Source organism: Somniosus microcephalus, chromosome 9 (genome assembly GCF_052327205.1).
Source record: "Somniosus microcephalus isolate GS21.2 chromosome 9, FLI_Smic_1.0, whole genome shotgun sequence".
Classification (NCBI taxonomy): domain Eukaryota; kingdom Metazoa; phylum Chordata; class Chondrichthyes; order Squaliformes; family Somniosidae; genus Somniosus; species Somniosus microcephalus.
Window position 1 is genome coordinate 247670555 of NC_140995.1, and position 25187 is coordinate 247695741.

Genomic DNA, 25187 nt, shown 5'->3' on the forward strand with positions numbered 1-25187 from the left:
GGGGGCGTCTCATCGAAAGACTCCTGTCTGGGAGGGAATCGCTCTGAGTCAGTAACCGACCGGCACAGAGTGACGACAACAACTCAGGGTGAGCGAGTGGGAGTCTCATCGAAAGACTCCTGTCTGGGAGGGAATCGCTCTGAATCAGCAACCGACCGGCACAGAGTGACGACAACTACTCGGGGTGAGCGAGGGGGCGTCTCATCGAAAGACTCCTGTGTGGGAGGGAATCGCACGAGAGTCAGCAACCAACCGGCACAGAGTGACGACAACTACTCGGGGTGAGCGAGGGGGCGTCTCATCGAAAGGCTCCTGTCTGGGAGGGAATCGCACGAGAGTCAGCAACCGACCGGCACAGAGTGACGACAACTACTCGGGGTGAGCGAGGGGGCGTCTCATCGAAAGACTCCTGTCTGGGAGGGAATCGCTCTGAATCAGTAACCGACCGGCACAGAGTGACGACAACTACTCGGGGTGAGCGAGGGGACGTCTCATCGAAAGGCTCCTGTCTGGGAGGGAATCGCTCTGAATCAGTAGCCGACCGGCACAGAGTGACGACAACTACTCGGGGTGAGCGAGGGGGAGTCTCATCGAAAGACTCCTGTCTGGGAGGGAATCGCACGAGAGTCAGCAACCGACCGGCACAGAGTGACGACAACTACTCGGGGTGAGCGAGGGGGCGTCTCATCGAAAGACTCCTGTCTGGGAGGGACTCGCTCTGAATCAGTAACCGACCGGCACAGAGTGACGACAACTACTCGGGGTGAGCGAGGGGGCGTCTCATCGAAAGGCTCCTGTCTGGGAGGGAATCGCTCTGAATCAGTAGCCGACCGGCACAGAGTGACGACAACTACTCGGGGTGAGCGAGGGGGAGTCTCATCGAAAGACTCCTGTCTGGGAGGGAATCGCACGAGAGTCAGTAACCGACCGGCACAGAGTGACGACAACTACTCGGGGTGAGCGAGGGGGCGTCTCATCGAAAGACTCCTGTCTGGGAGGGAATCGCACGAGAGTCAGCAACCGACCGGCACAGAGTGACGACAACTACTCGGGGTGAGCGAGGGGGCGTCTCATCGAAAGACTCCTGTCTGGGAGGGAATCGCTCTGAGTCAGTAACCGACCGGCACAGAGTGACGACAACTACTCGGGGTGAGCGAGGGGGCGTCTCATCGAAAGACTCCTGTCTGGGAGGGAATCGCACGAGAGTCAGCAACCAACCGGCACAGAGTGACGACAACTACTCGGGGTGAGCGAGGGGGCGTCTCATCGAAAGACTCCTGTCTGGGAGGGAATCGCTCTGAATCAGTAACCGACCGGCACAGAGTGACGACAACTACTCGGGGTGAGCGAGGGGGAGTCTCATCGAAAGACTCCTGTCTGGGAGGGAATCGCACGAGAGTCAGTAACCGACCGGCACAGAGTGACGACAACTACTCGGGGTGAGCGAGGGGGCGTCTCATCGAGAGACTCCTGTCTGGGAGGGAATCGCTCTGAGTCAGTAACCGACCGGCACAGAGTGACGACAACTACTCGGGGTGAGCGAGGGGGCGTCTCATCGAAAGACTCCTGTCTGGGAGGGAATCGCACGTGAGTCAGTAACCGACCGGCACAGAGTGACGACAACTACTCGGGGTGAGCGAGGGGGCGTCTCATCGAAAGGCTCCTGTCCCACCTCAAGACACAAATGTCTCTCTCCGCCACAATGTCTTGATGCACCTCTGCCGAAGCTCCAGTAACATCAACAACAACCTGTATTTATATAGCGCCTTTAATGTAGTAAAACAGCCCAAGTCGTTTCACAGGAGCGATTATCAAACACAATTTGACACCGGACCACATAAGGAGCTATTCGGACCGGTGACTGGTCAAAGAGGTCGGTTTAATGTGATCCTATGTAAAGGAGCATCTTAAAGGAGGAGAGAGAGGTAGAGAGGCGGAGAGGTTTAGGGAGGGAATTCCAGAGCTTAGGGCCTCGGCGGCTGAAGGCACAGCCAGCAATGGTTGAGCGATTATAATCAGGGATGCTCAAGAGGCCAGAATTGGAGGAGCGCAGAGATCTCGGGGGGTTGTTGGGGGAGATTACAGAAATAGGGAGGGGCGAGGGCCATGGAGGGATTTGAAAACAAGGATGAGAATTTTAAAATCGAGGCGTTGCTTAACTGGGAGCCAGTGTAGGTCAGCGAGCACAGGGGTGATGGGTGAACGGGACTGGGTGTGAGTTAGGACACGGGGCAGTGAGCACAGGGGGTGATGGGTGAACGGGACTGGGTGTGAGTTAGGACACGGGGCAGCAAGCACAGGGGTGATGGGTGAACGGGACTGGGTGTGAGTTAGGACACGGGGCAGTGAGCACAGGGGGTGATGGGTGAACGGGACTGGGTGTGAGTTAGGACACGGGGCAGTGAGCACAGGGGGTGATGGGTGAACGGGACTGGGTGTGAGTTAGGACACGGGGCAGTGAGCACAGGGGTGATGGATGAACAGGACTGGGTGTGAGTTAGGACACGGGGCAGTGAGCACAGGGGGTGATGGGTGAACGGGACTGGGTGTGAGTTAGGACACGGGGCAGTGAGCACAGGGGGTGATGGGTGAACGGGACTGGGTGTGAGTTAGGACACGGGGCAGTGAGCACAGCGGGTGATGGGTGAACGGGACAGGGTGTGAGTTAGGACACGGGGCAGTGAGCACAGGGGGTGATGGGTGAACGGGACTGGGTGTGAGTTAGGACACGGGGCAGTGAGCACAGGGGGCGATGGGCGAACGGGACTGGGTGTGAGTTAGGACACGGGGCAGTGAACACAGGGGGTGATGGGTGAACGGGACTGGGTGTGAGTTAGGACACGGGGCAGTGAGCACAGGGGGTGATGGGTGAACGGGACTGGGTGTGAGTTAGGACACGGGGCAGTGAGCACAGGGGGTGATGGGTGAACGGGACTGGGTGTGAGTTAGGACACGGGGCAGTGAGCACAGGGCGTGATGGGTGAACGGGACTGGGTGTGAGTTAGGACACGGGGCAGTGAGCACAGTGGGTGATGGGTGAACGGGACTGGGTGTGAGTTAGGACACGGGGCAGTGAGCACAGGGGGTGATGGGTGAACGGGACTGGGTGTGAGTTAGGACACGGGGCAGTGAGCACAGGGGGCGATGGGCGAACGGGACTGGGTGTGAGTTAGGACACGGGGCAGTGAGCACAGGGGGTGATGGGTGAACGGGACTGGGTGAGTTAGGACACGGGGCAGTGAGCACAGGGGGTGATGGGTGAACGGGACTGGGTGTGTGTTAGGACACGGGGCAGTGAGCACAGGGGGTGATGGGTGAACGGGACTGGGTGTGAGTTAGGACACGGGGCAGTGAGCACAGGGGGTGATGGGTGAACGGGACTGGGTGTGAGTTAGGACACGGGGCAGTGAGCACAGGGGTGATGGGTGAACGGGACTGGGTGTGAGTTAGGACACAGGGAGCTGAGTTTTGGATGAACTTAAGTTTACGTAGGGTGGAATGTGGGCGGCTGGCCAGGAGAGCGTTAGAATAGTAAAGTCTAGAAGTAACAAAGGCATGGCTGAGGGTTAAATGAAAGCGGAATAAATGTATACGGGGCACAGAACAGGTACATGAGATGAGAACTACTACTCGTGTGGAGACTATACACCAACAGGGACTGGCTGGGCTGGATGGCCTGTTTCAGTGTGTACGCTCGGTGTAATTCTACCTACATTTTGTGAATCAGTGTAAGCTCTTACCTTGGCGAGTTTTGTCATGTGTGTCTCAAAGTTGGTGAGGTCTGATTGAAGAGTCTGGGCTAACTGGTCCCAGTCCTGCAGGGGACGTAGTTCAGTGTCGCACCCATCCTTCAGGTCATGAAGTTTGCCTTTGATCCAGGCTTCGGCCTAGAACGGATAAACCAATAAATGGTGGTATTGGAGCACACTGTCACAGGCAGTAGCCCTGGGCTCCCTGTCATTTACAATCCTGGAAGTCCCATTCATGCACTCCTATCCAATTGGATCACCTTCAGGGGAGTGTGTTTGAGTGCTGGAAATTAAAGTCATGTGACGAAGGTAAGGTAATGCTGAATTTATACCAGGCCACAGTTAAGAGTACGGCGTACAGCTTTACGTACCCGGTTATAGAAAGGGCCTTCGAGCCGCAGGGAGCAGACAGTGTAGATTGACCAGGGTGGGGTGATGCCAGGGATAGGAAACTGCAGAGCGGAGGAGGGACTGGAGATACTGGGACTATTCCCACTGGAGCAGAGAAGGAGAAGAGCAATTTAGGGGGAGAAATTCCCCTCCTTTGCGCCTCCCGTGAGGAGCGCTAACAGGGAGCAAGGGCCTTTTCGCCCGGGCGCGCGCTCACCGCCGGGTTAATGGCGGCACAGCCGGATTGCGCCCCGATCTCCTGCGCCCGGAGATCATGACGTCATCTCTAGGCGCATCGCCCAGGTAGAAAAATTCCTGCAGCAGCGCCCGGCGATGGCAGTGACCGTTGCAGGGGACGTGAGCAGGCCGGCCGGCCGCAAGCGGGGCGGAGGTTAAAGGTGAGCCGGCTGGCCGCCAGTGGGATGGAGGTTAAAGGTGAGCCGGCTGGCCGCCAGCGGGTCGGAGGTTAAAGGTGAGGTGGCCGGCCGCTAGCAGGGTGGAGGTTAAAGGTGAGGCAGCCGGCCGCCAGTGGGGCGGAGCTTAAAGGTGAGCCGGCCGGCCGCCAGCGGGGCGGAGGTTAAAGGTGAGGTGGCCGGTCTCCAGCGGGGCGGAGGTTAAAGGTGAGCTGGCCGGCCGCCAGCGGGGCGGAGGTTAAAGGTGATGTGGCCGGTCTCCAGCGGGGCGGAGGTTAAAGGTGAGCCGGCCGGCCGCCAGCGGGGCGGAGGTTAAAGGTGAGGCGGCCGGCCGCTAGTGGGGCGGAGCTTAAAGGTGAGCCGGCCGGCCGCCAGCGAGGCGGAGGTTAAAGGTGAGGTGGCCGGTCTCCAGCGGGGCGGAGGTTAAAGGTGAGGTGGCCGGTCTCCAGCGGGGCGGAGGTTAAAGGTGAGCCGGCCGGCCGCCAGCGAGGCGGAGGTTAAAGGTGAGCCGGCCGGCCGCCAGCGAGGCGGAGGTTAAAGGTGAGGTGGCCGGTCTCCAGCGGGGCGGAGGTTAAAGGTGAGGTGGCCGGTCTCCAGCGGGGCGGAGGTTAAAGGTGAGCCGGCCGGCCGCCAGCGGGGCGGAGGTTAAAGGTGATGTGGCCGGTCTCCAGCGGGGCGGAGGTTAAAGGTGAGCCGGCCGGCCGCCAGCAGGGCGGAGGTTAAAGGTGAGGCGGCCGGCCGCCAGCGGGGCGGAGGTTAAAGGTGAGGTGGCCGGTCTCCAGCGGGGCGGAGGTTAAAGGTGAGCCGGCCGGCCGCCAGCGGGGCGGAGGTTAAAGGTGATGTGGCCGGTCTCCAGCGGGGCGGAGGTTAAAGGTGAGCCGGCCGGCCGCCAGCGGGGCGGAGGTTAAAGGTGAGGCGGCCAGCCGCTAGTGGGGCGGAGCTTAAAGGTGATGTGGCCGGTCTCCAGCGGGGCGGAGGTTAAAGGTGAGCCGGCCGGCCGCTAGTGGGGCGGAGCTTAAAGGTGAGCCGGCCGGCCGCCAGCGAGGCGGAAGTTAAAGGTGAGGTGGCCGGACTCCAGCGGAGCAGAGGTTAAAGGTGAGGTGGCCGGTCTCCAGCGGGGCGGAGGTTAAAGGTGAGCCGGCCGGCCGCCAGCGGGGCGGAGGTTAAAGGTGAGATGGCCGGTCTCCAGCGGGGCGGAGGTTAAAGGTGAGGTGGCCGGTCACCGGCGGGGCAGCGGTTAAAGGTGAGGCGGCCAGCCGCTAGCGGGGTGGATGTTAAAGGTGAGCCGGCCGGCCGCCATCGGGGCGGAGGTTAAAGGTGAGGTGGCCGGCCGCTAGCGGGGCGGAGGTTAAAGGTGAGGTGGCCGGCTGCTAGCGGGGCGGAGGTTAAAGGTGAGGTGGCCGGCTGCTAGCGGGGCGGAGGTTAAAGGTGAGGTGGCCGGCTGCTAGCGGGGCGGAGGTTAAAGGTGAGGTGGCCGGTCACCAGCGGGGCGGAGGTTAAAGGTGAGGTGGCCGGCCGCTAGCGGGGCGGAGGTTAAAGGTGAGGTGGCCGGCTGCTAGCGGGGCGGAGGTTAAAGGTGAGGTGGCCGGCTGCTAGCGGGGCGGAGGTTAAAGGTGAGGTGGCCGGCTGCTAGCGGGGCGGAGGTTAAAGGTGAGGTGGCCGGTCACCAGCGGGGCGGAGGTTAAAGGTGAGGTGGCCGGCCGCTAGCGGGGCGGAGGTTAAAGGTGAGGTGGCCGGCTGCTAGCGGGGCGGAGGTTAAAGGTGAGGTGGCCGGCTGCTAGCGGGGCGGAGGTTAAAGGTGAGGTGGCCGGCTGCTAGCGGGGCGGAGGTTAAAGGTGAGGTGGCCGGTCACCAGCGGGGCGGAGGTTAAAGCTGAGGTGGCCGGTCACCAGCGGGGCGGAGGTTAAAGGTGAGGCAGCCGGCCAGCCGCCCTGAAAAAAAGTCGGCTTTTTTGAAAAATGCTTTTCTCGCTCCGGACGCGGGGCCTGTGCTGTGATCGGTCAGCCTGGCGCTCGGCTGGAGTGACGGGCTGATCACGTGGCACCCCCGCTCCCCGGTGCTGCAGGTAAGTTAAAAACAAGTGCAGGGTTCCCAGCCTGGGGCCCCTCCCTTTAATTGAGGGAAGAGCCCCTGAAACGTGTCAGCGCCACGAGGCCCAGTGCGCCCCGGCCTGTGGCCCCTCCATTTAATGGAGGGAAGAGCCCCTGAAACCTGGCAGCGCCACGAGGCCCAGTGCGCCCCAGCCTGGGGCCCCTCCCTTTAATTCAGGGAAGAGCCCCTGAAACGTGTCAGCGCCACGAGGCCCAGTGCGCCCCAGCCTGGGGCCCCTCCCTTTAATTCAGGGAAGAGCCCCTGAAACGTGTCAGCGCCACGAGGCCCAGTGCGCCCCAGCTCGCGAATCTCCCCCCATCGCGCTCCAAGAAGGAAGTGGAGTTCTTAATTTAGCGCCCCACCTCCCTCTTGGAGCAAAAAGTGGGAATTTTAGAAAGGTTGGAAGGGGTAAGCGCCTGTCGCTAACTTTTCCAGCATTTCCGATGTAGCGCCCCAAATGGGGCTCGAGGAGAATCATACAGAACAGGAGGAGGCCATTCGGCCCATCATGCCTGTGCCGGCTCTTTGAAAGTGCTCTCCAATTAGTCCCACTCCCCCCCGCTCTTTCCCCACAGCCCTGCACATTTCTCCTTTTCAAGTATTTCTCCAATTCCCTTCTGAAAGTTACTATTGAATCTGCTTCCACCGCCCTTTCATGCAGCGCGTTCCAGATCACAACAACTCGCTGCGTAAAAACATTTCTCTCCATCTCCCCTCTGGTTCTTTTACCGATTACCTTCAATCCGTGTCCTTTGCTTAACGACCCTCCTGCCACTAGAAACCGTTTCTCCCGATCTACTCGATCAACACCCTTCATCATTTCTATTAAATCTCCCCTTAACCTTCTCTGCTCGAAGGAGAACAACCCCAGCTTCTCCAGTCTCAGCAACATTTAGTTTTGTAAAACTATGGAGAATTTTGATAGGGTGAATGAGGAAAGACTGATTCCTTTGGTGGGTGAGTCAGTGACGAGAGAGATCAGGAGACATTTCTTCAAACGAAGGGTTGTTGAACACGGAATGCTCCACTACAGGGAGCGAGTGAGGCGGAGAATATTACATCTGTTAAAAGAAGATTGGCTATATATCTGGAGCAGCGATTGATACAGGGCTATGGGGAGACAGCGGGGCAGTGGGATTAGTTTGGGGATTGATACAGGGCTAAGGGGAGAGTGGGGCAGTGGGATTAGTTTGGGGATTGATACAGGGCTATGGGGAGAGAGCGGGGCAGTGGGATTAGTTTGGGATTGATACAGGGCTATGGGGAGAGAGTGGGGCAGTGGGATCAGTTTGGGATTGATACAGAGCTATGGGGAGAGAGCAGGGCAGTGGGATTAGTTTGGGATTGATACAGGGCTATGGGGAGAGCATGGCAGTGTGATTAATTTGGGATTGATACAGGGCTATGGGGAGCTCAGGGCAGTGGGATTACTTTGGGATTGATACAGGGCTATGGGGAGAGGGTGGGGCAGTGGGATTAGTTTGGGATTGATACAGGGCTATGGGGAGACAGCGGGGCAGTGGGATTAGTTTGGGATTGATGCAGGGCTTTGGGGAGAGAGTGGGGCAGTGGGATTAGTTTGGGATTGATACAGGGCTATGGGGAGAGAGTGGGGCATGGGCATGAGTTTGGGATTGATACAGGGCTATGGGGAGAGAGCGGGGCAGTGGGATTAGTTTGCAATTGATGCAGGGCTATGGGGAGAGCGGCGCAGTGGGATTAATTTGGGATTGATACAGGGCTATGGGGAGCTCAGGGCAGTGGGATTATTTTGGGATTGATACAGGGCTATGGGGAGAGAGCGGGACAGTGGGATTAGTTTGGGGATTGATACAGGGCTATGGGGAGAGAGCGGGGCAGTGGGGTTAGTTTGGGATTGTTACAGGGCTATGGGGAGAGAGCGGTGCAGTGGGATTAATTTGGGATTGATGCAGGGCTATGGAGAGAGAGCGGGGCAATGGGATTAATTTGAGATTGATACAGGGCTGTGAGGAGCGAATGAGGCAGTGGGATTAGTTTGGGATTGATACAGGGCAATGGGGAGAAAGCGGGGCAGTGAGATTAGTTTGAGGATTGAGAGGTTTATTCAGAGTAAGGGTCACTCACTGTGTAACTGTACAGAGTCACTCTTTATTCAGGGTAAGGGTCACTCAATACAATACAATAATACAATACAAATCGCTTTATTGGCATGATAAGGTACATCTTATGTTGCCAAAGCATCAAAATACATTTATGGTTGAACACATAAACGCGGTTCCATTCATACAGTGTATAAACAGGTATATCCCTGAGTTTATAAATATATTTTCGCCTTGTTTATATATACTCTTGTCTTAGTTTACTGGTTGTCCCTCTGTTCATGGCAAGCTGTAACATAGTGTGCCGCCAGTGTTACACAGCTTCTCTCCTCCCCCAGTAGGAATGGGAGTTTTTGGTTGTCAGTCAGATTTCTGAATTCAGGGCATATTTGTGAGAATTTTTGATAGAAATTCTCTCTGATGCCCTGATATTTTCCACAGGCTGTGAGGAAGTGCATCTCTGTCTCAACTACTCCCTGACTGCAGTGAGAGCATATCCTGTCTTCTCTGTGTAACTGTACAGAGTCACTGTTTATTCAGGGTAAGGGTCACTCACTGTGTAACTGTACAGAGTCACTGTTTATTCAGGGTAAGGGTCACTCACTGTGTAACTGTACAGAGTCACTGTTTATTCAGGGTAAGGGTCACTCACTGTGTAACTGTGCAGAGTCACTGTTTATTCAGGGTAAGGGTCACTCACTGTGTAACTGTATAGAGTCACTGTTTATTCAGGGTAAGGGTCACTCACTGTAACTGTACAGAGTCACTGTTTATTCAGGGTAAGGGCCACTCGCTGTGTAACTGTACAGGGTCACTGTTTATTCAGGGTAAGGGTCACTCACTGTGTAACTGTACAGAGTCACTGTTTATTCAGGGTAAGGGTCACTCACTGTAACTGTACAGAGTCACTGTTTATTCAGGGTAAGGGTCACTCACTATAACTGTACAGAGTCACTGTTTATTCAGGGTAAGGGTCACTCACTGCGTAACTGTACAGAGTCACTGTTTATTCAGGGTAAGGGTCACTCACTGTGGAACTGTACAGAGTCACTGTTTATTCAGGGTAAGGGTCACTCTCTGTGCAACTGTACAGAGTCACTGTTTATTCAGTGTAAGGGTCACTGTTTAACTGTACAGAGTCACTGTTTATTCAGGGTAAGGGTCACTCACTGTAACTGTACAGAGTCACTGTTTATTCAGGGTAAGGGTCACTCACTGTGTAACTGTAGAGAGTCACTGTTTATTCAGGGTAAGGGTCACTCACTGTGTAACTGTACAGAGTCACTGTTTATTCAGGGTAAGGGTCACTCACTGTGTAACTGTAGAGAGTCACTGTTTATTCAGGGTAAGGGTCACTCACTGTGTAACTGTACAGAGTCACTGTTTATTCAGGGTAAGGGTCACTCACTGTAACTGTACAGAGTCACTGTTTATTCAGGGTAAGGGTCACTCACTGTGTAACTGTACAGAGTCACTGTTTATTCACGGTAAGGGTCACTCACTGTGTAACTGTAGAGAGTCACTGTTTATTCAGAGTAAGGGTCACTCACTGTGTAACTGTACAGAGTCACTGTTTATTCAGGGTAAGGGTCACTCACTGTGTAACTGTACAGAGTCATTGTTTATTCAGGGTAAGGATCACTCACTGTAACTGTACAGAGTCACTGTTTATTCACGGTAAGGGTCACTCACTGTGTAACTGTACAGAGTCACTGTTTATTCAGGGTAAGGGTCACTCACTGTGTAACTGTACAGAGTCACTGTGTATTCAGGGTAAGGGTCACTCACTGTGTAACTGTACAGAGTCACTGTTTATTCAGGGTAAGGGTCACTCGCTGTGTAACTGTACAGAGTCACTGTTTATTCACGGTAAGGGTCACTCACTGTGTAACTGTATAGAGTCACTGTTTATTCAGGGTAAGGGTCCTCACTGTGTAACTGTACAGAGTCACTGTTTATTCAGGGTAAGGGTCACTCACTGTAACTGTACAGAGTCATTGTTTATTCAGGGTAAGGATCACTCACTGTAACTGTACAGAGTCACTGTTTATTCAGGGTAAGGGTCACTCACTGTAACTGTACAGAGTCACTGTTTATTCAGGGTAAGGGTCACTCACTGTGTAACTGTACAGAGTCACTGTTTATTCAGGGTAAGGGTCACTCACTGTGTAACTGTACAGAGTCACTGTTTATTCAGGGTAAGGGTCACTCACTGTGTAACTGTACAGAGTCACTGTTTATTCAGGGTAAGGGTCAATCACTGTGTAACTGTACAGAGTCACTGTTTATTCAGGGTAAGGGTCACTCACTGTAACTGTACAGAGTCACTGTTTATTCAGGGTAAGGGTTACTCACTGTAACTGTACAGAGTCACTGTTTATTCAGGGTAAGGGTCACTCGCTGTGTAACTGTACAGAGTCACTGTTTATTCAGGGTAAGGGTCACTCACTGTAACTGTACAGAGTCACTGTTTATTCAGGGTAAGGGTCACTCACTGTAACTGTACAGAGTCACTGTTTATTCAGGGTAAGGGTCACTCACTGTGTAACTGTAGAGAGTCACTGTTTATTCAGGGTAAGGGTCACTCACTGTGTAACTGTACAGAGTCACTGTTTATTCAGGGTAAGGGTCACTCACTGTGTAACTGTACAGAGTCACTGTTTATTCAGGGTAAGGGTCACTCACTGTGTAACTGTACAGAGTCACTGTTTATTCAGGGTAAGGGTCACTCACTGTGTAACTGTACAGAGTCACTGTTTATTCAGGGTAAGGGTCACTCACTGTAACTGTACAGAGTCACTGTTTATTCAGGGTAAGGGTCACTCACTGTAACTGTACAGAGTCACTGTGTATTCAGGGTAAGGTCACTCACTGTGTAACTGTACAGAGTCACTGTTTATTCAGGGTAAGGGTCACTCACTGTGTAACTGTACAGAGTCACTGTTTATTCAGGGTAAGGGTCACTCACTGTGTAACTGTACAGAGTCACTGTTTATTCAGGGTAAGGGTCACTCACTGTAACTGTACAGAGTCACTGTTTATTCAGGGTAAGGGTCACTCACTGTGTAACTGTACAGAGTCACTGTTTATTCAGGGTAAGGGTCACTCACTGTGTAACTGTACAGAGTCACTGTTTATTCAGGGTAAGGGTCACTCACTGTGTAACTGTACAGAGTCACTGTTTATTCAGGGTAAGGGTCCTCACTGTGTAACTGTACAGAGTCACTGTTTATTCAGGGTAAGGATCACTCACTGTAACTGTACAGAGTCACTGTTTATTCAGGGTAAGGGTCACTCACTGTAACTGTACAGAGTCACTGTTTATTCAGGGTAAGGGTCACTCACTGTGTAACTGTACAGAGTCACTGTTTATTCAGGGTAAGGGTCACTCACTGTGTAACTGTACAGAGTCACTGTTTATTCAGGGTAAGGGTCACTCACTGTGTAACTGTACAGAGTCACTGTTTATTCAGGGTAAGGGTCACTCACTGTGTAACTGTACAGAGTCACTGTTTATTCAGGGTAAGGGTCACTCACTGTGTAACTGTACAGAGTCACTGTTTATTCAGGGTAAGGGTCACTCACTGTAACTGTACAGAGTCACTGTTTATTCAGGGTAAGGGTCACTCACTGTAACTGTACAGAGTCACTGTTTATTCAGGGTAAGGGTCACTCACTGTGTAACTGTACAGAGTCACTGTTTATTCAGGGTAAGGGTCACTCACTGTGTAACTGTACAGAGTCACTGTTTATTCAGGGTAAGGGTCACTCACTGTAACTGTACAGAGTCACTGTTTATTCAGGGTAAGGGTCACTCACTGTAACTGTACAGAGTCACTGTTTATTCAGGGTAAGGGTCACTCACTGTAACTGTACAGAGTCACTGTTTATTCAGGGTAAGGGTCACTCACTGTAACTGTACAGAGTCACTGTTTATTCAGGGTAAGGGTCACTCACTGTGTAACTGTAGAGAGTCACTGTTTATTCAGGGTAAGGGTCACTCACTGTGTAACTGTACAGAGTCACTGTTTATTCAGGGTAAGGGTCACTCACTGTGTAACTGTACAGAGTCACTGTTTATTCAGGGTAAGGGTCACTCACTGTGTAACTGTACAGAGTCACTGTTTATTCAGGGTAAGGGTCACTCACTGTAACTGTACAGAGTCACTGTTTATTCAGGGTAAGGGTCACTCACTGTAACTGTACAGAGTCACTGTTTATTCAGGGTGAGGGTCACTCACTGTGTAACTGTACAGAGTCACTGTTTATTCAGGGTGAGGGTCACTCACTGTGTAACTGTACAGAGTCACTGTTTATTCAGGGTAAGGGTCACTCACTGTGTAACTGTACAGAGTCACTGTTTATTCAGGGTAAGGGTCATTCACTGTGTAACTGTACAGAGTCACTGTTTATTCAGGGTAAGGGTCACTCACTGTGCAACTGTACAGAGTCACTGTTTATTCAGGGTAAGGGTCACTCACTGTGTAACTGTACAGAGTCACTGTTTATTCAGGGTAAGGGTCACTCACTGTAACTGTACAGAGTCACTGTTTATTCAGGGTAAGGGTCACTCACTGTAACTGTACAGAGTCACTGTTTATTCAGGGTAAGGGTCACTCACTGTAACTGTACAGAGTCACTGTTTATTCAGGGTAAGGGTCACTCACTGTGTAACTGTACAGAGTCACTGTTTATTCAGGGTAAGGGTCACTCACTGTAACTGTACAGAGTCACTGTTTATTCAGGGTAAGGGTCACTCACTGTAACTGTACAGAGTCACTGTTTATTCAGGGTAAGGGTCACTCACTGTAACTGTACAGAGTCACTGTTTATTCAGGGTAAGGGTCACTCTCTGTGTAACTGTACAGAGTCACTGTTTATTCAGGGTAAGGGTCACTCACTGTAACTGTACAGAGTCACTGTTTATTCAGGGTAAGGATCACTCACTGTAACTGTACAGAGTCACGGTTTATTCAGGGTAAGGGTCACTCACTGTAACTGTACAGAGTCACTGTTTATTCAGGGTAAGGGTCAATCACTGTAACTGTACAGAGTCACTGTTTATTCAGGGTAAGGGTCACTCACTGTGTAACTGTACAGAGTCACTGTTTATTCAGGGTAAGGGTCACTCACTGTGTAACTGTACAGAGTCACTGTTTATTCAGAGTAAGGGTCACTCACTGTGTAACTGTACAGAGTCACTGTTTATTCAGGGTAAGGGTCACTCACTGTAACTGTACAGAGTCACTGTTTATTCAGGGTAAGGGTCACTCACTGTAACTGTACAGAGTCACTGTTTATTCAGGGTAAGGGTCACTCACTGTGTAACTGTACAGAGTCACTGTTTATTCAGGGTAAGGGTCACTCACTGTGTAACTGTACAGAGTCACTGTTTATTCAGGGTAAGGGTCACTCACTGTAACTGTACAGAGTCACTGTTTATTCAGGGTAAGGGTCACTCACTCTGTAACTGTACAGAGTCACTGTTTATGCAGGGTAAGGGTCACTCACTGTGTAACTGTACAGAGTCACTGGCCTAGAAATTCATTGTAGCCACTTTTGGGGCGGTAAAGTCGGGCGGCCGCTAAAGTTTGCGCCCAGCGCAAAATCGAGGCCACTTCTCCGATATTCATTAGCTTCGCCCTAAGAGTTTGCTCGAGCGCTAAAACTGGCGCTGCACGCCTCTCTTTAGGCGCTAAGCCGGAGGTGCTGAGCGAGAGCGCCCAGGCCGGGCGCAGCGCAGGTGCGGCCATCTCGTGATTGACAGCAGACACCCTGGCGCCGGCCAGCTCTTAAGGGGGAAGGGTCGACTTGATCTGCTGCCACGCCCTGGATAGTGGAGCCCTCCAGCTAGGCCTGAACACTGCTGCTGGACCCAAATAGCGCCTGAAGCCATGCAGAAGGCCCGTGAACGAGCGCAGCACTTCTCAGAGCTTGATCTGAGTGTGCTGGTTGGTGCTGTGGAGAAGAGGCGCCATATTTTGTACCCGGACAATGGCAGGAAGGCGCCGGTCCACGTCTACCAGAGAGCCTGGAAGCATGTCGCCAGCAAGGTGTCAGCCAACAGCGAGGTCCCCAGGAGTGGTGTCCAATGCCGCAAAAAGTTTAATGACCTCACTCGGATTGTCAGGGTGAGTACCCTTTCCAGTGTCCTCCTCATCCTTGCATGTGCACCTCACATTATGGGCAAAGGGACCTGAAAGCCCTAATGGCCAGCCTTCATCCAGCAGCTATGGGACAGGCATGAACATCAATTGCACATTCTGCACTTAACACACTGCCAAGCTATTCCACCATGGGAGGCAGTGCACACAAGATCAGGGCGACACACTGGCCAGGCTATTCCACCATGGGAGACAGTGCACACAAGATCAGGGCGACACACTGGCCAGGCTATTCCACCATGGGAGGCAGTGCACACAAGATCAGGGCGACACACTGGCCAGGCTATTCCACCATGGGAGGCAGTGCACACAAGATCAGGGCGACACACTGGCCAGGCTATTCCACCATGGGAGGCAGTGCACACAAGATCAGGGCGACACACTGGCCAGACTATTCCACCATGGGAGGCAGTGCACACAAGATCAGGGCGACACACTGGCCAGGCTATTCCACCATGGGAGGCAGTGCACACAAGATCAGGGCGACACACTGTACTTAGAGGCCGTCCTTTCTCTTGCAGGCCAAGCTGGCCAATAATAAGAGCCGGACTGCGACCGGGGGAGGCCGACCCCAGATCCAGCCGCTCACCAAGCTGCAACATCGCGTGGAGCGCATCATGGGTGGCCGGTTAATTGAGCCCGTTGCATGTGGAGATGCCGACCCTGTTCTGGGCACCAATGGTAAGGACATCACCTTTTGGACCTCTCTCGTCCCACTTGCGCATCAGATCTACATCCTTTGCCACTGTCCGACCAATGCGCTGAATGCCACCACTCATGCATCCCTCGCTGACGCCCTCTCCTCACTCTAAAGCTACTCTTGTGCCTTCCTGCTTTCAGATGGTGAGGAGGAGGTCCCTGAACTTGCCAGTGGCAGCCCCTCAGAAGAGGAGGAGGAGGAGGAGCAAGAGGAAGGCGGCCCATCAGGGGAACCCTCAGCCGCGGCAACCCATGCGAATGTAGGGGACACGTCTTCCCTGGAGGGGAGCGTGGCGGAAGTGTCGGAGGGGAGCGGAGCTCATGGGACCTGCGGCCTGCAGAAACGCGGGAGGGGGGTGGAAGCTCAGCGGCCTTCTCCCCAGAGGGGGGAAGGGTCGGAGGGGAGTCCAATTGCTGGGCCCAGCGGCATCCAGCAACGCAGGAAGGGTCGGCCAGCTCGGCGGCCTTCTCCCCAGAGGGGGGAAGGGTCGGAGGGGAGTCCAATTGCTGGGCCCAGCGCCGTCCAGCAACGCAGGAAGGGTCGGCCAGCTCGGCGGCCTTCTCCCCAGAGGGAGAGTCCGGCCTCCAGTCCGGAGATGGTCTTCGCCGAGGAGATGGAACGCCTCGAGGACTTGTCCGCGGACTAGGAGCGCCGGCACACGGAGCTCATGGGGGTAGTGGCACGGTTGCCTGAGGCCATCGAGTCCCTCTCTCGGAGTGTGACCGACGTCGGGGCCTCACAGGCCATCAGTTTGCCGGAATTCGGGGCAGAGCAGGCAGCGAGTCGGGCGGCATTCGGGGCAGATCAGGCAGCGAGTCGGGCGGCATTCGGGGCAGCTCAGGCAGCGAGTGGGCAGCTGATCAGTGGTGCCGTGCAGTCACTGGGTGCTCTGATGATGTCACTGATCAGGTCAACACGGGCACTCACTGCTGCCACACTCGCTGTGTCAGCCAGGCATCGCCAGGGCACCCGGCGCGCTGCAGCAGCACAGCGGTCTGTCCCTCGGCAGATTGGTGCGCATGCTGCAGTGCTGGCCCGGGCGAGTGCCAGTGTCTCAGGCGACCAGTGAGCGCCTGCCATCCGCCAGCTTGCCCCCATTCCTCCAGCCGCCACTGCCACTCCCCCAGTGGAGTTGCCAGGAGCTGCTGCAGCGACTGATGCTGGCCAGCCACAGCTGCAGCATTCAACAGCCGCCCGCTCGACGGCCAGACCTCGACTAGGCCGACCCCCAAGGGCATCTGCCATCACGACATGTGCCCCTCAGGAGCCTGCCCCCAGCCTTGCAGCAGCCAATGGCCTTACTTTGAGGAGGAGCAGCAGGGCGGGCAGGGGCCACACAAAGATGGCCAAGGCATCGCCCTAGCGGGCCAAAAAGTCGAATGTGTGGCCAGTTGTGTTTGTTTTTTGAGGCCGAGAATTGGATGTTTGTTTTTTGAGGCCGAGAATTGGATGTTTGTTTTTTGAAGGCTGAGAATTGGATGTTTGTTTTTTGAAGGCCGAGGATGTGATGTTTGTTTTTTACGAAGGCCGAGGATGATGGCCATTTTAGTTGCACTGTTTTGTTAATCCTCTCCAGGTTGTGGGAGCGAGTAATGTGTTTCAGTGTTTTTTGGGGGTTTCGTCTGTTTTTGGTTTTCATGTGGGAAGGGCCCTGAGTTTGTACAATAAAGCATTTTATTTATTAACATTGTCCATGTTTGATCTTTGAAGTGTTTGTTGCCTTAACCGGCTGAGGGCTTGCGGAGCGGCTGCAATCATGTTCTTTCATTGGCACAAGCCATTCCCTGACAGGGGGCCTAGAAGTGACGTTCAATAAGCCGCCGACGGGCGGCCCTTGGACCTTCTGCCTCCCTCCTGGGCTGGTACTCCTCATCCTCCTCCTCCTCATGCTCCTCCTGCTCCTCCTCCTGAGGCGGTGGTCCAACGTGAGGTGGCAGTGCCTGAGTCCTGCGGATAGCCAGGTTGTGCAGCATGCAGCAAACGACGACGAATTGGGAGACTCGCTCCTGCGAATACTGGAGGGCTTCCCCGGAGCGATCGAGACAGCGGAACCGTTGCTTGAGGACGCCGATTGTTTGTTCTATGATGTTCCTAGTCGCTTGATGGCTCTCGTTGTATGCCTCTTCAGCAGGGGTCGTGGGCGCGCGGAGCGGGGTCATGAGCCAGGTACACAAAGGATAGCCTTTGTCTCCGATAAGCCATCCTCTTGGGTGAGGCTGTGCCTGGAACATGTCAGCCACAGTTGTCTGTCGCAGGATAAAGGCATCGTGGCTGCTGCCTGAAAAGCGGGCATTGACAGCTAGGATGCGCTGCTGTGGTCACACACCAGCTGTACATTGAGGGAATGGTAGCCCTTCCGATTGCGGTAATCCTCGGCATGCTCCAGAGGTGCCCGCAAAGCCACATGCGTGCAGTCAATGGCGCCCTGCACCATGGGGAAGCCCGCTATTCTTGCAAATCCCACTGCACGCTGCTGCTGCTTGTCCAGGGTCATGCGGAAGGAGATGAATTGATGTCTCCTTCTGAAAAGGGCATCGGTCACCTGGCGGATGCAGCAATGCACGGCGAACTGGGAGATGTTAGCGATGTCCCCAGCAGCGGATTGGAAGGAGCCGGTGGCATAGAAGTTGAGAGCCACCGTCACCTTCACTGCCACCGACAGAGACGTCCTGCGCATCAGCTGTGGCTGCAGATCTCTGTGAAGCAGCTGGCAGATGTCTGCAACCACCTCCCTTCTGAATCGCAGCCTCCTTACACACATCGCGGCAGACATGGTCAGATAGGAGGACTGCTGGCGGTATACCCTGGGTGGGTAAGGCCTCAGTTGGCGACGCCTGTTGCCCCCTCTGCGTCTAGCCAGGGCTGCCACTCTCTCACGGTGTTTACATAGATACATAGATACATAGAAGATAGGAGCAGGAGTAGGCCATTTGGCCCTTCGTGCCTGCTCCGCCATTCAATGAGATCATGGCTGATCCTTTAATTCAGTATCCCGTCCCCGCCTTCTCTCCGTAACCCTTAACCCCTTTTGCCCGTAGAAATATATTTAATTCCCTCTTAAATATATTTAATGAGCTGGCGTACACTGCCCTCTGTGGCAATGAGTTCCACAGGTTCACCACTCTCTGAGTGAAGAAATTCCCCCTCATCTCTGTCCTAAATGGTTTAGCCCTTATCCTTAAATTATGTCCTCTAGTTCTGTTCTCACCCGCCAAGGGAAACATTCCTTCTGCATCCAGTCTGTCCAGACCTGTCAGAATTTTATACACTTCTATGAGGTCCCCTCTCAATCTTCTAAACTCCAGTGTGTACATCCCTAAACTACATAGTCTCTCCTCATAGGTCATTCCCGCCATTCCTGGTATCAGCCTGGTGAATCGCCGCTGCACCCCCTCCATGGCAAGAACATCCTTCCTCAGATGAGGCGACCAAAACTGTACACAGTACTCGAGGTGTGGTCTCACCAGTGCCCTGTACAGCTGCAGCAAGGTATCCCTGTTCCTGTATTCTAACCCTTTTGCTATGAAGGCCAGCATACCGTTTGCCTTCTTGACCGCCTGTTGCACCTGCATGCTCGCCTTCAGTGACTGGTGTACAAGAACACCCAGGTCTCTCTGTACTTCCCCCTCTCCCAATCTATTGCCATTTAAATAATAATTTGCCCTCCCGTTCCTGCACCCAAGGTGGATAACTTCGCACTTGTCCACATTATAGTGCATCTGCCATTTATCCGCCCAATCGCCCAGTCTGTCCAAATCGCTCTGGAGCTTCCTGGTCTCTTCCTCTGAGCCCACCCCCCCTCCTAGTTTAGTGTCGTCTGCAAATTTGGAAATGCTGCATCCGACTCCCTGATCCAGGTCATTAATGTAAATTGTGAACAGCTGGGGGCCCAGGACAGATCCCTGTGGTACCCCACTTGTTACTGCCTGCCATTCAGAAAATGAGCCGTTTATTCCAACTCTCTGTTTTCTATCTGACAGCCAGTTCCCTATCGACGCCAATACTTTCCCCTTTATCCCATGAGCCTCAATTTTCCATGCTAATCTTTTATGTGGGACCTTATCGAAGGCCTTTTGGAAGTCCAGGTACACCACATCTACTGGCTCTCCCCCATCTATTCTACCAGTTACTCCCTCAAAAAATTCCAATAGATTAGTCAAGCACGATTTACCCTTTGTAAATCCATGTTGACTCTGTCCTATCCTGTCCCCATTTGCTAAGTGCTCCGCTATTTCATCCTTAATGATGGACTCCAGCATTTTGCCCACAACTGATGTAAGGCTTACAGGTCTGTAATTACCTGCTTTTTCCCTACCCCCCTTTTTGAATAGTGGGGTAACGTTAGCTACCCTCCAATCCATGGGCACTGTTCCCGAGTCTAATGAATTCTGAAAAATCATCCTTAGTGCATCCGCTATCTCTAGGGCCACCTCCTTCAGTACCCTAGGATGCATGTTATCAGGCCCTGGGGATTTGTCCACCTTCAATCCCTTTAGCTTCCTTAACACCATATCCTTAGAGATATTGATTTGCGTCAGTTCCTCCTTTGCCAATGTCCCTATTTTTCCCGATATCCGGGTTTGTAAGCCCTTCTGGCATAAGGCTGAAAGTCAGCGTTGGCACCCAATGCAGCCCCCATTATATGCTGGCAAACACTGAGCTCTCAATGAAGGCAAAGATAATTGCTAAGCTCTGGCCTGAGCCAAAAATACCTGTCCTAGTGTTGGTCCAAACCAGTAAGCTCTCCTCCTTGGTCTCTCTCCAAAAAACCGTTGCACAAGAGTGAATGCTGCAAAATGGCTGGCCTTTATAGTGCAGGGTAAGTGCCCTTTAATTAGCGCTCCCCGCGGCCTGCCTCGGCTGTGTACCGTTCCACTTCACAGTCGTTAGGGCCGCCCGGCGCACAATGGGCGGTCGCGAGTGAAGTTCCGGTTCGGGGCGCACAAAGGGCGTTGCACTAGGAAATGACGTCATGATCTGCGCGCGCAGCAGGACGCGTCCTAAGACTTTGCGCCGGCGCTAAATGTGTACTGAAGTTGGGGCGAGGCGCAGATCGCACTGCGCCCGGGCGCTAAGCGCCTAGCGCTCGAGATCTACTCCTCCTAAGGCGCTAACAGCTGGCGCGCCCAACTGAATTTCTAGGCCACTGTTTATTCAGGGTAAGTGTCACTCACTGTGTAACTGTACAGGGTCACTGTTTATTCAGGGTAAGGGTCACTCACTGTAACTGTACAGAGTCACTGTTTATTCAGGGTAAGGGTCACTCACTGTGTAACTGTACAGAGTCACTGTTTATTCAGGGTAAGGGTCACTCACTGTAACTGTACAGAGTCACTGTTTATTCAGGGTAAGGGTCACTCACTGTGTAACTGTACAGAGTCACTGTTTATTCAGGGTAAGGGTCACTCACTGTGTAACTGTACAGAGTCACTGTTTATTCAGGGTAAGGGTCACTCACTGTGTAACTGTACAGAGTCACTGTTTATTCAAGGTAATGATCACTCACTGTAACTGTACAGAGTCACTGTTTATTCAGGGTAAGGGTCACTCACTGTGTAACTGTACAGAGTCACTGTTTATTCAGGGTAAGGTCACTCACTGTGTAACTGTACAGAGTCACTGTTTATTCAGGGTAAGGGTCACTCACTGTAACTGTACAGAGTCACTGTTTATTCAGGGTAAGGGTCACTCACTGTGTAACTGTACAGAGTCACTGTTTATTCAGGGTAAGGGTCACTCACCGTAACTGTACAGAGTCACTGTTTATTCAGGGTAAGGGTCACTCACTGTAACTGTACAGAGTCACTGTTTATTCAGGGTAAGGGTCACTCACTGTGTAACTGTACAGAGTCACTGTTTATTCAGGGTAAGGGTCACTCACCGTAACTGTACAGAGTCACTGTTTATTCAGGGTAAGGGTCACTCACCGTAACTGTACAGAGTCACTGTTTATTCAGGGTAAGGGTCACTCACCGTAACTGTACAGAGTCATTGTTTATTCAGGGTAAGGGTCACTCACTGTAACTGTACAGAGTCACTGTTTATTCAGGGTAAGGGTCACTCGCTGTGTAACTGTACAGAGTCACTGTTTATTCAGGGTAAGGGTCACTCACTGTAACTGTACAGAGTCACTGTTTATTCAGGGTAAGGTCACTCACTGTGTAACTGTAGAGAGTCACTGTTTATTCAGGGTAAGGGTCACTCACTGTAACTGTACAGAGTCACTGTTTATTCAGGGTAAGGGTCACTCACTGTGCAACTGTACAGAGTCACTGTTTATTCAGGGTAAGGGTCACTCACTGTGTAACTGTACAGAGTCACTGTTTATTCAGGGTAAGGGTCACTCACTGTGCAACTGTACAGAGTCACTGTTTATTCAGGGTAAGGGTCACTCACTGTGTAACTGTACAGAGTCACTGTTTATTCAGGGTAAGGGTCACTCACTGTGCAACTGTACAGAGTCACTGTTTATTCAGGGTAAGGGTCACTCACTGTGTAACTGTACAGAGTCACTGTTTATTCAGGGTAAGGGTCACTCACTGTGTAACTGTACAGAGTCACTGTTTATTCAGGGTAAGGGTCACTCACTGTGTAACTGTACAGAGTCACTGTTTATTCAGGGTAAGGGTCACTCACTGTGTAACTGTACAGAGTCACTGTTTATTCAGGGTAAGGGTCACTCACTGTAACTGTACAGATTCACTGTTTATTCAGGGTAAGAGTCACTCACTGTGTAACTGTACAGAGTCACTGTTTATTCAGGGTAAGGGTCACTCACTGTGTAACTGTACAGAGTCACTGTTTATTCAGGGTAAGGGTCACTCACTGTAACTGTACAGAGTCACTGTTTATTCAGGGTAAGGGTCACTCACTGTAACTGTACAGAGTCACTGTTTATTCAGGGTAAGGGTCACTCACTGTAACTGTACAGAGTCACTGTTTATTCAGGGTAAGGGTCACTCACTGTAACTGTACAGAGTCACTGTTTATTCAGGGTAAGGGTCACTCACTGTGTAACTGTACAGAGTCACTGTTTATTCAGGGTAAGGGTCACTCACTGTGTAACTGTACAGAGTCACTGTTTATTCAGGGTAAGGGTCACTCACTGTGTAACTGTACAGAGTCACTGTTTATTCAGGGTAAGGGTCACTCACTGTAACTGTACAGAGTCACTGTTTATTCAGGGTAAGGGTCACTCACTGTGTAACTGTACAGAGTCACTGTTTATTCAGGGTAAGGGTCACTCACTGTAACTGTACAGAGTCACTGTTTATTCAGGGTAAGGGTCACTCACTGTAACTGTACAGAGTCACTGTTTATTCAGGGTAAGGGTCACTCACTGTGTAACTGTACAGAGTCACTGTTTATTCAGGGTAAGGGTCACTCACTGTGTAACTGTACAGAGTCACTGTTTATTCAGGGTAAGGGTCACTCACTGTGTAACTGTACAGAGTCACTGTTTATTCAGGGTAAGAGTCACTCACTGTGTAACTGTAGAGAGTCACTGTTTATTCAGGGTAAGGGTCACTCACTGTGTAACTGTATAGAGTCACTGTGTATTCAGGGTAAGGGTCACTCACTGTGTAACTGTACAGAGTCACTGTTTATTCAGGTTAAGGGTCACTCACTGTAACTGGACAGAGTCACTGTTTATTCAGGGTAAGGGTCACTCACTGTGTAACTGTACAGAGTCACTGTTTATTCAGGGTCAGGGTCACTCACTGTGTAACTGTACAGAGTCACTGTTTATTCAGGGTAAGGGTCACTCACTGTGTAACTGTACAGAGTCACTGTTTATTCAGGGTAAGGGTCACTCACTGTGTAACTGTACAGAGTCACTGTTTATTCAGGGTAAGTGTCACTCACTGTGTAACTGTACAGAGTCACTGTTTATTCAGGGTGAGGGTCACTCACTGTGTAACTGTACAGAGTCACTGTTTATTCAGGGTAAGGGTCACTCACTGTAATTGTGCAGATTCACTGTTTATTCAGGGTAAGGGTCACTCACTGTAACTGTACAGAGTCACTGTTTATTCAGGGTAAGGGTCACTCACTGTGTAACTGTACAGAGTCACTGTTTATTCAGGGTAAGGGTCACTCACCGTAACTGTACAGAGTCACTGTTTATTCAGGGTAAGGGTCACTCACTGTAACTGTACAGAGTCACTGTTTATTCAGGGTAAGGTCACTCACTGTGTAACTGTACAGAGTCACTGTTTATTCAGGGTAAGGGTCACTCGCTGTGTAACTGTAGAGAGTCACTGTTTATTCAGGGTAAGGGTCACTCACTGTGTAACTGTACAGAGTCACTGTTTATTCAGGGTAAGGGTCACTCGCTGTGTAACTGTACAGAGTCACTGTTTATTCAGGGTAAGGGTCACTCACTGTAACTGTACAGAGTCACTGTTTATTCAGGGTAAGGTCACTCACTGTGTAACTGTAGAGAGTCACTGTTTATTCAGGGTAAGGGTCACTCACTGTAACTGTACAGAGTCACTGTTTATTCAGGGTAAGGGTCACTCACTGTGTAACTGTACAGAGTCACTGTTTATTCAGGGTAAGGGTCTCTCACTGTGTAACTGTACAGAGTCACTGTTTATTCAGGGTAAGGGTCACTCACTGTGTAACTGTACAGAGTCACTGTTTATTCAGGGTAAGGGTCACTCACTGTGTAACTGTACAGAGTCACTGTTTATTCAGGGTAAGGGTCACTCACTGTAACTGTACAGATTCACTGTTTATTCAGGGTAAGAGTCACTCACTGTGTAACTGTACAGAGTCACTGTTTATTCAGGGTAAGGGTCACTCACTGTGTAACTGTACAGAGTCGCTGTTTATTCAGGGTAAGGGTCACTCACTGTAACTGTACAGAGTCACTGTTTATTCAGGGTAAGGCTCACTCACTGTGTAACTGTACAGAGTCACTGTTTATTCAGGGTAAGGGTCACTCACTGTAACTGTACAGAGTCACTGTTTATTCAGGGTAAGGGTCACTCACTGTGTAACTGTACAGAGTCACTGTTTATTCAGGGTAAGGGTCACTCACTGTAACTGTACAGAGTCACTGTTTATTCAGGGTAAGGGTCACTCACTGTAACTGTACAGAGTCACTGTTTATTCAGGGTAAGGGTCACTCACTGTGTAACTGTACAGAGTCACTGTTTATTCAGGGTAAGGGTCACTCACTGTGTAACTGTACAGAGTCACTGTTTATTCAGGGTAAGGGTCACTCACTGTGTAACTGTACAGAGTCACTGTTTATTCAGGGTAAGAGTCACTCACTGTGTAACTGTACAGAGTCACTGTTTATTCAGGGTAAGTGTCACTCACTGTGTAACTGTACAGAGTCACTGTTTATTCAGGGTAAGGGTCACTCACTGTGTAACTGTACAGAGTCACTGTTTATTCAGGGTAAGGGTCACTCACTGTGTAACTGTACAGAGTCACTGTTTATTCAGGGTAAGTGTCACTCACTGTGTAACTGTACAGAGTCACTGTTTATTCAGGGTAAGGGTCACTCACTGTGTAACTGTACAGAGTCACTGTTTATTCAGGGTAAGAGTCACTCACTGTGTAACTGTAGAGAGTCACTGTTTATT

The 25187-nt window shown here is 52.0% G+C and overlaps 1 protein-coding gene across 9 annotated transcripts in view; it reads right to left on the minus strand.

Annotated features, from left to right (window-relative positions):
- LOC147113198 (uncharacterized) overlaps positions 1-25187 on the minus strand; it is a 337266-nt gene that overhangs the window by 247978 nt on the left and 64101 nt on the right. For all 9 annotated transcript variants that reach the window (XR_015079637.1, XM_085998113.1, XM_085998114.1 and 6 more), the window contains one exon: positions 3741-3887. Coding sequence is in view for 8 of the 9 variants with exons in the window: in XM_085998114.1 (XP_085854240.1) it covers positions 3741-3887 (147 nt within the window). In the remaining variant the exon portion in view is untranslated. The remainder of the gene's footprint in view (positions 1-3740; positions 3888-25187) is intronic.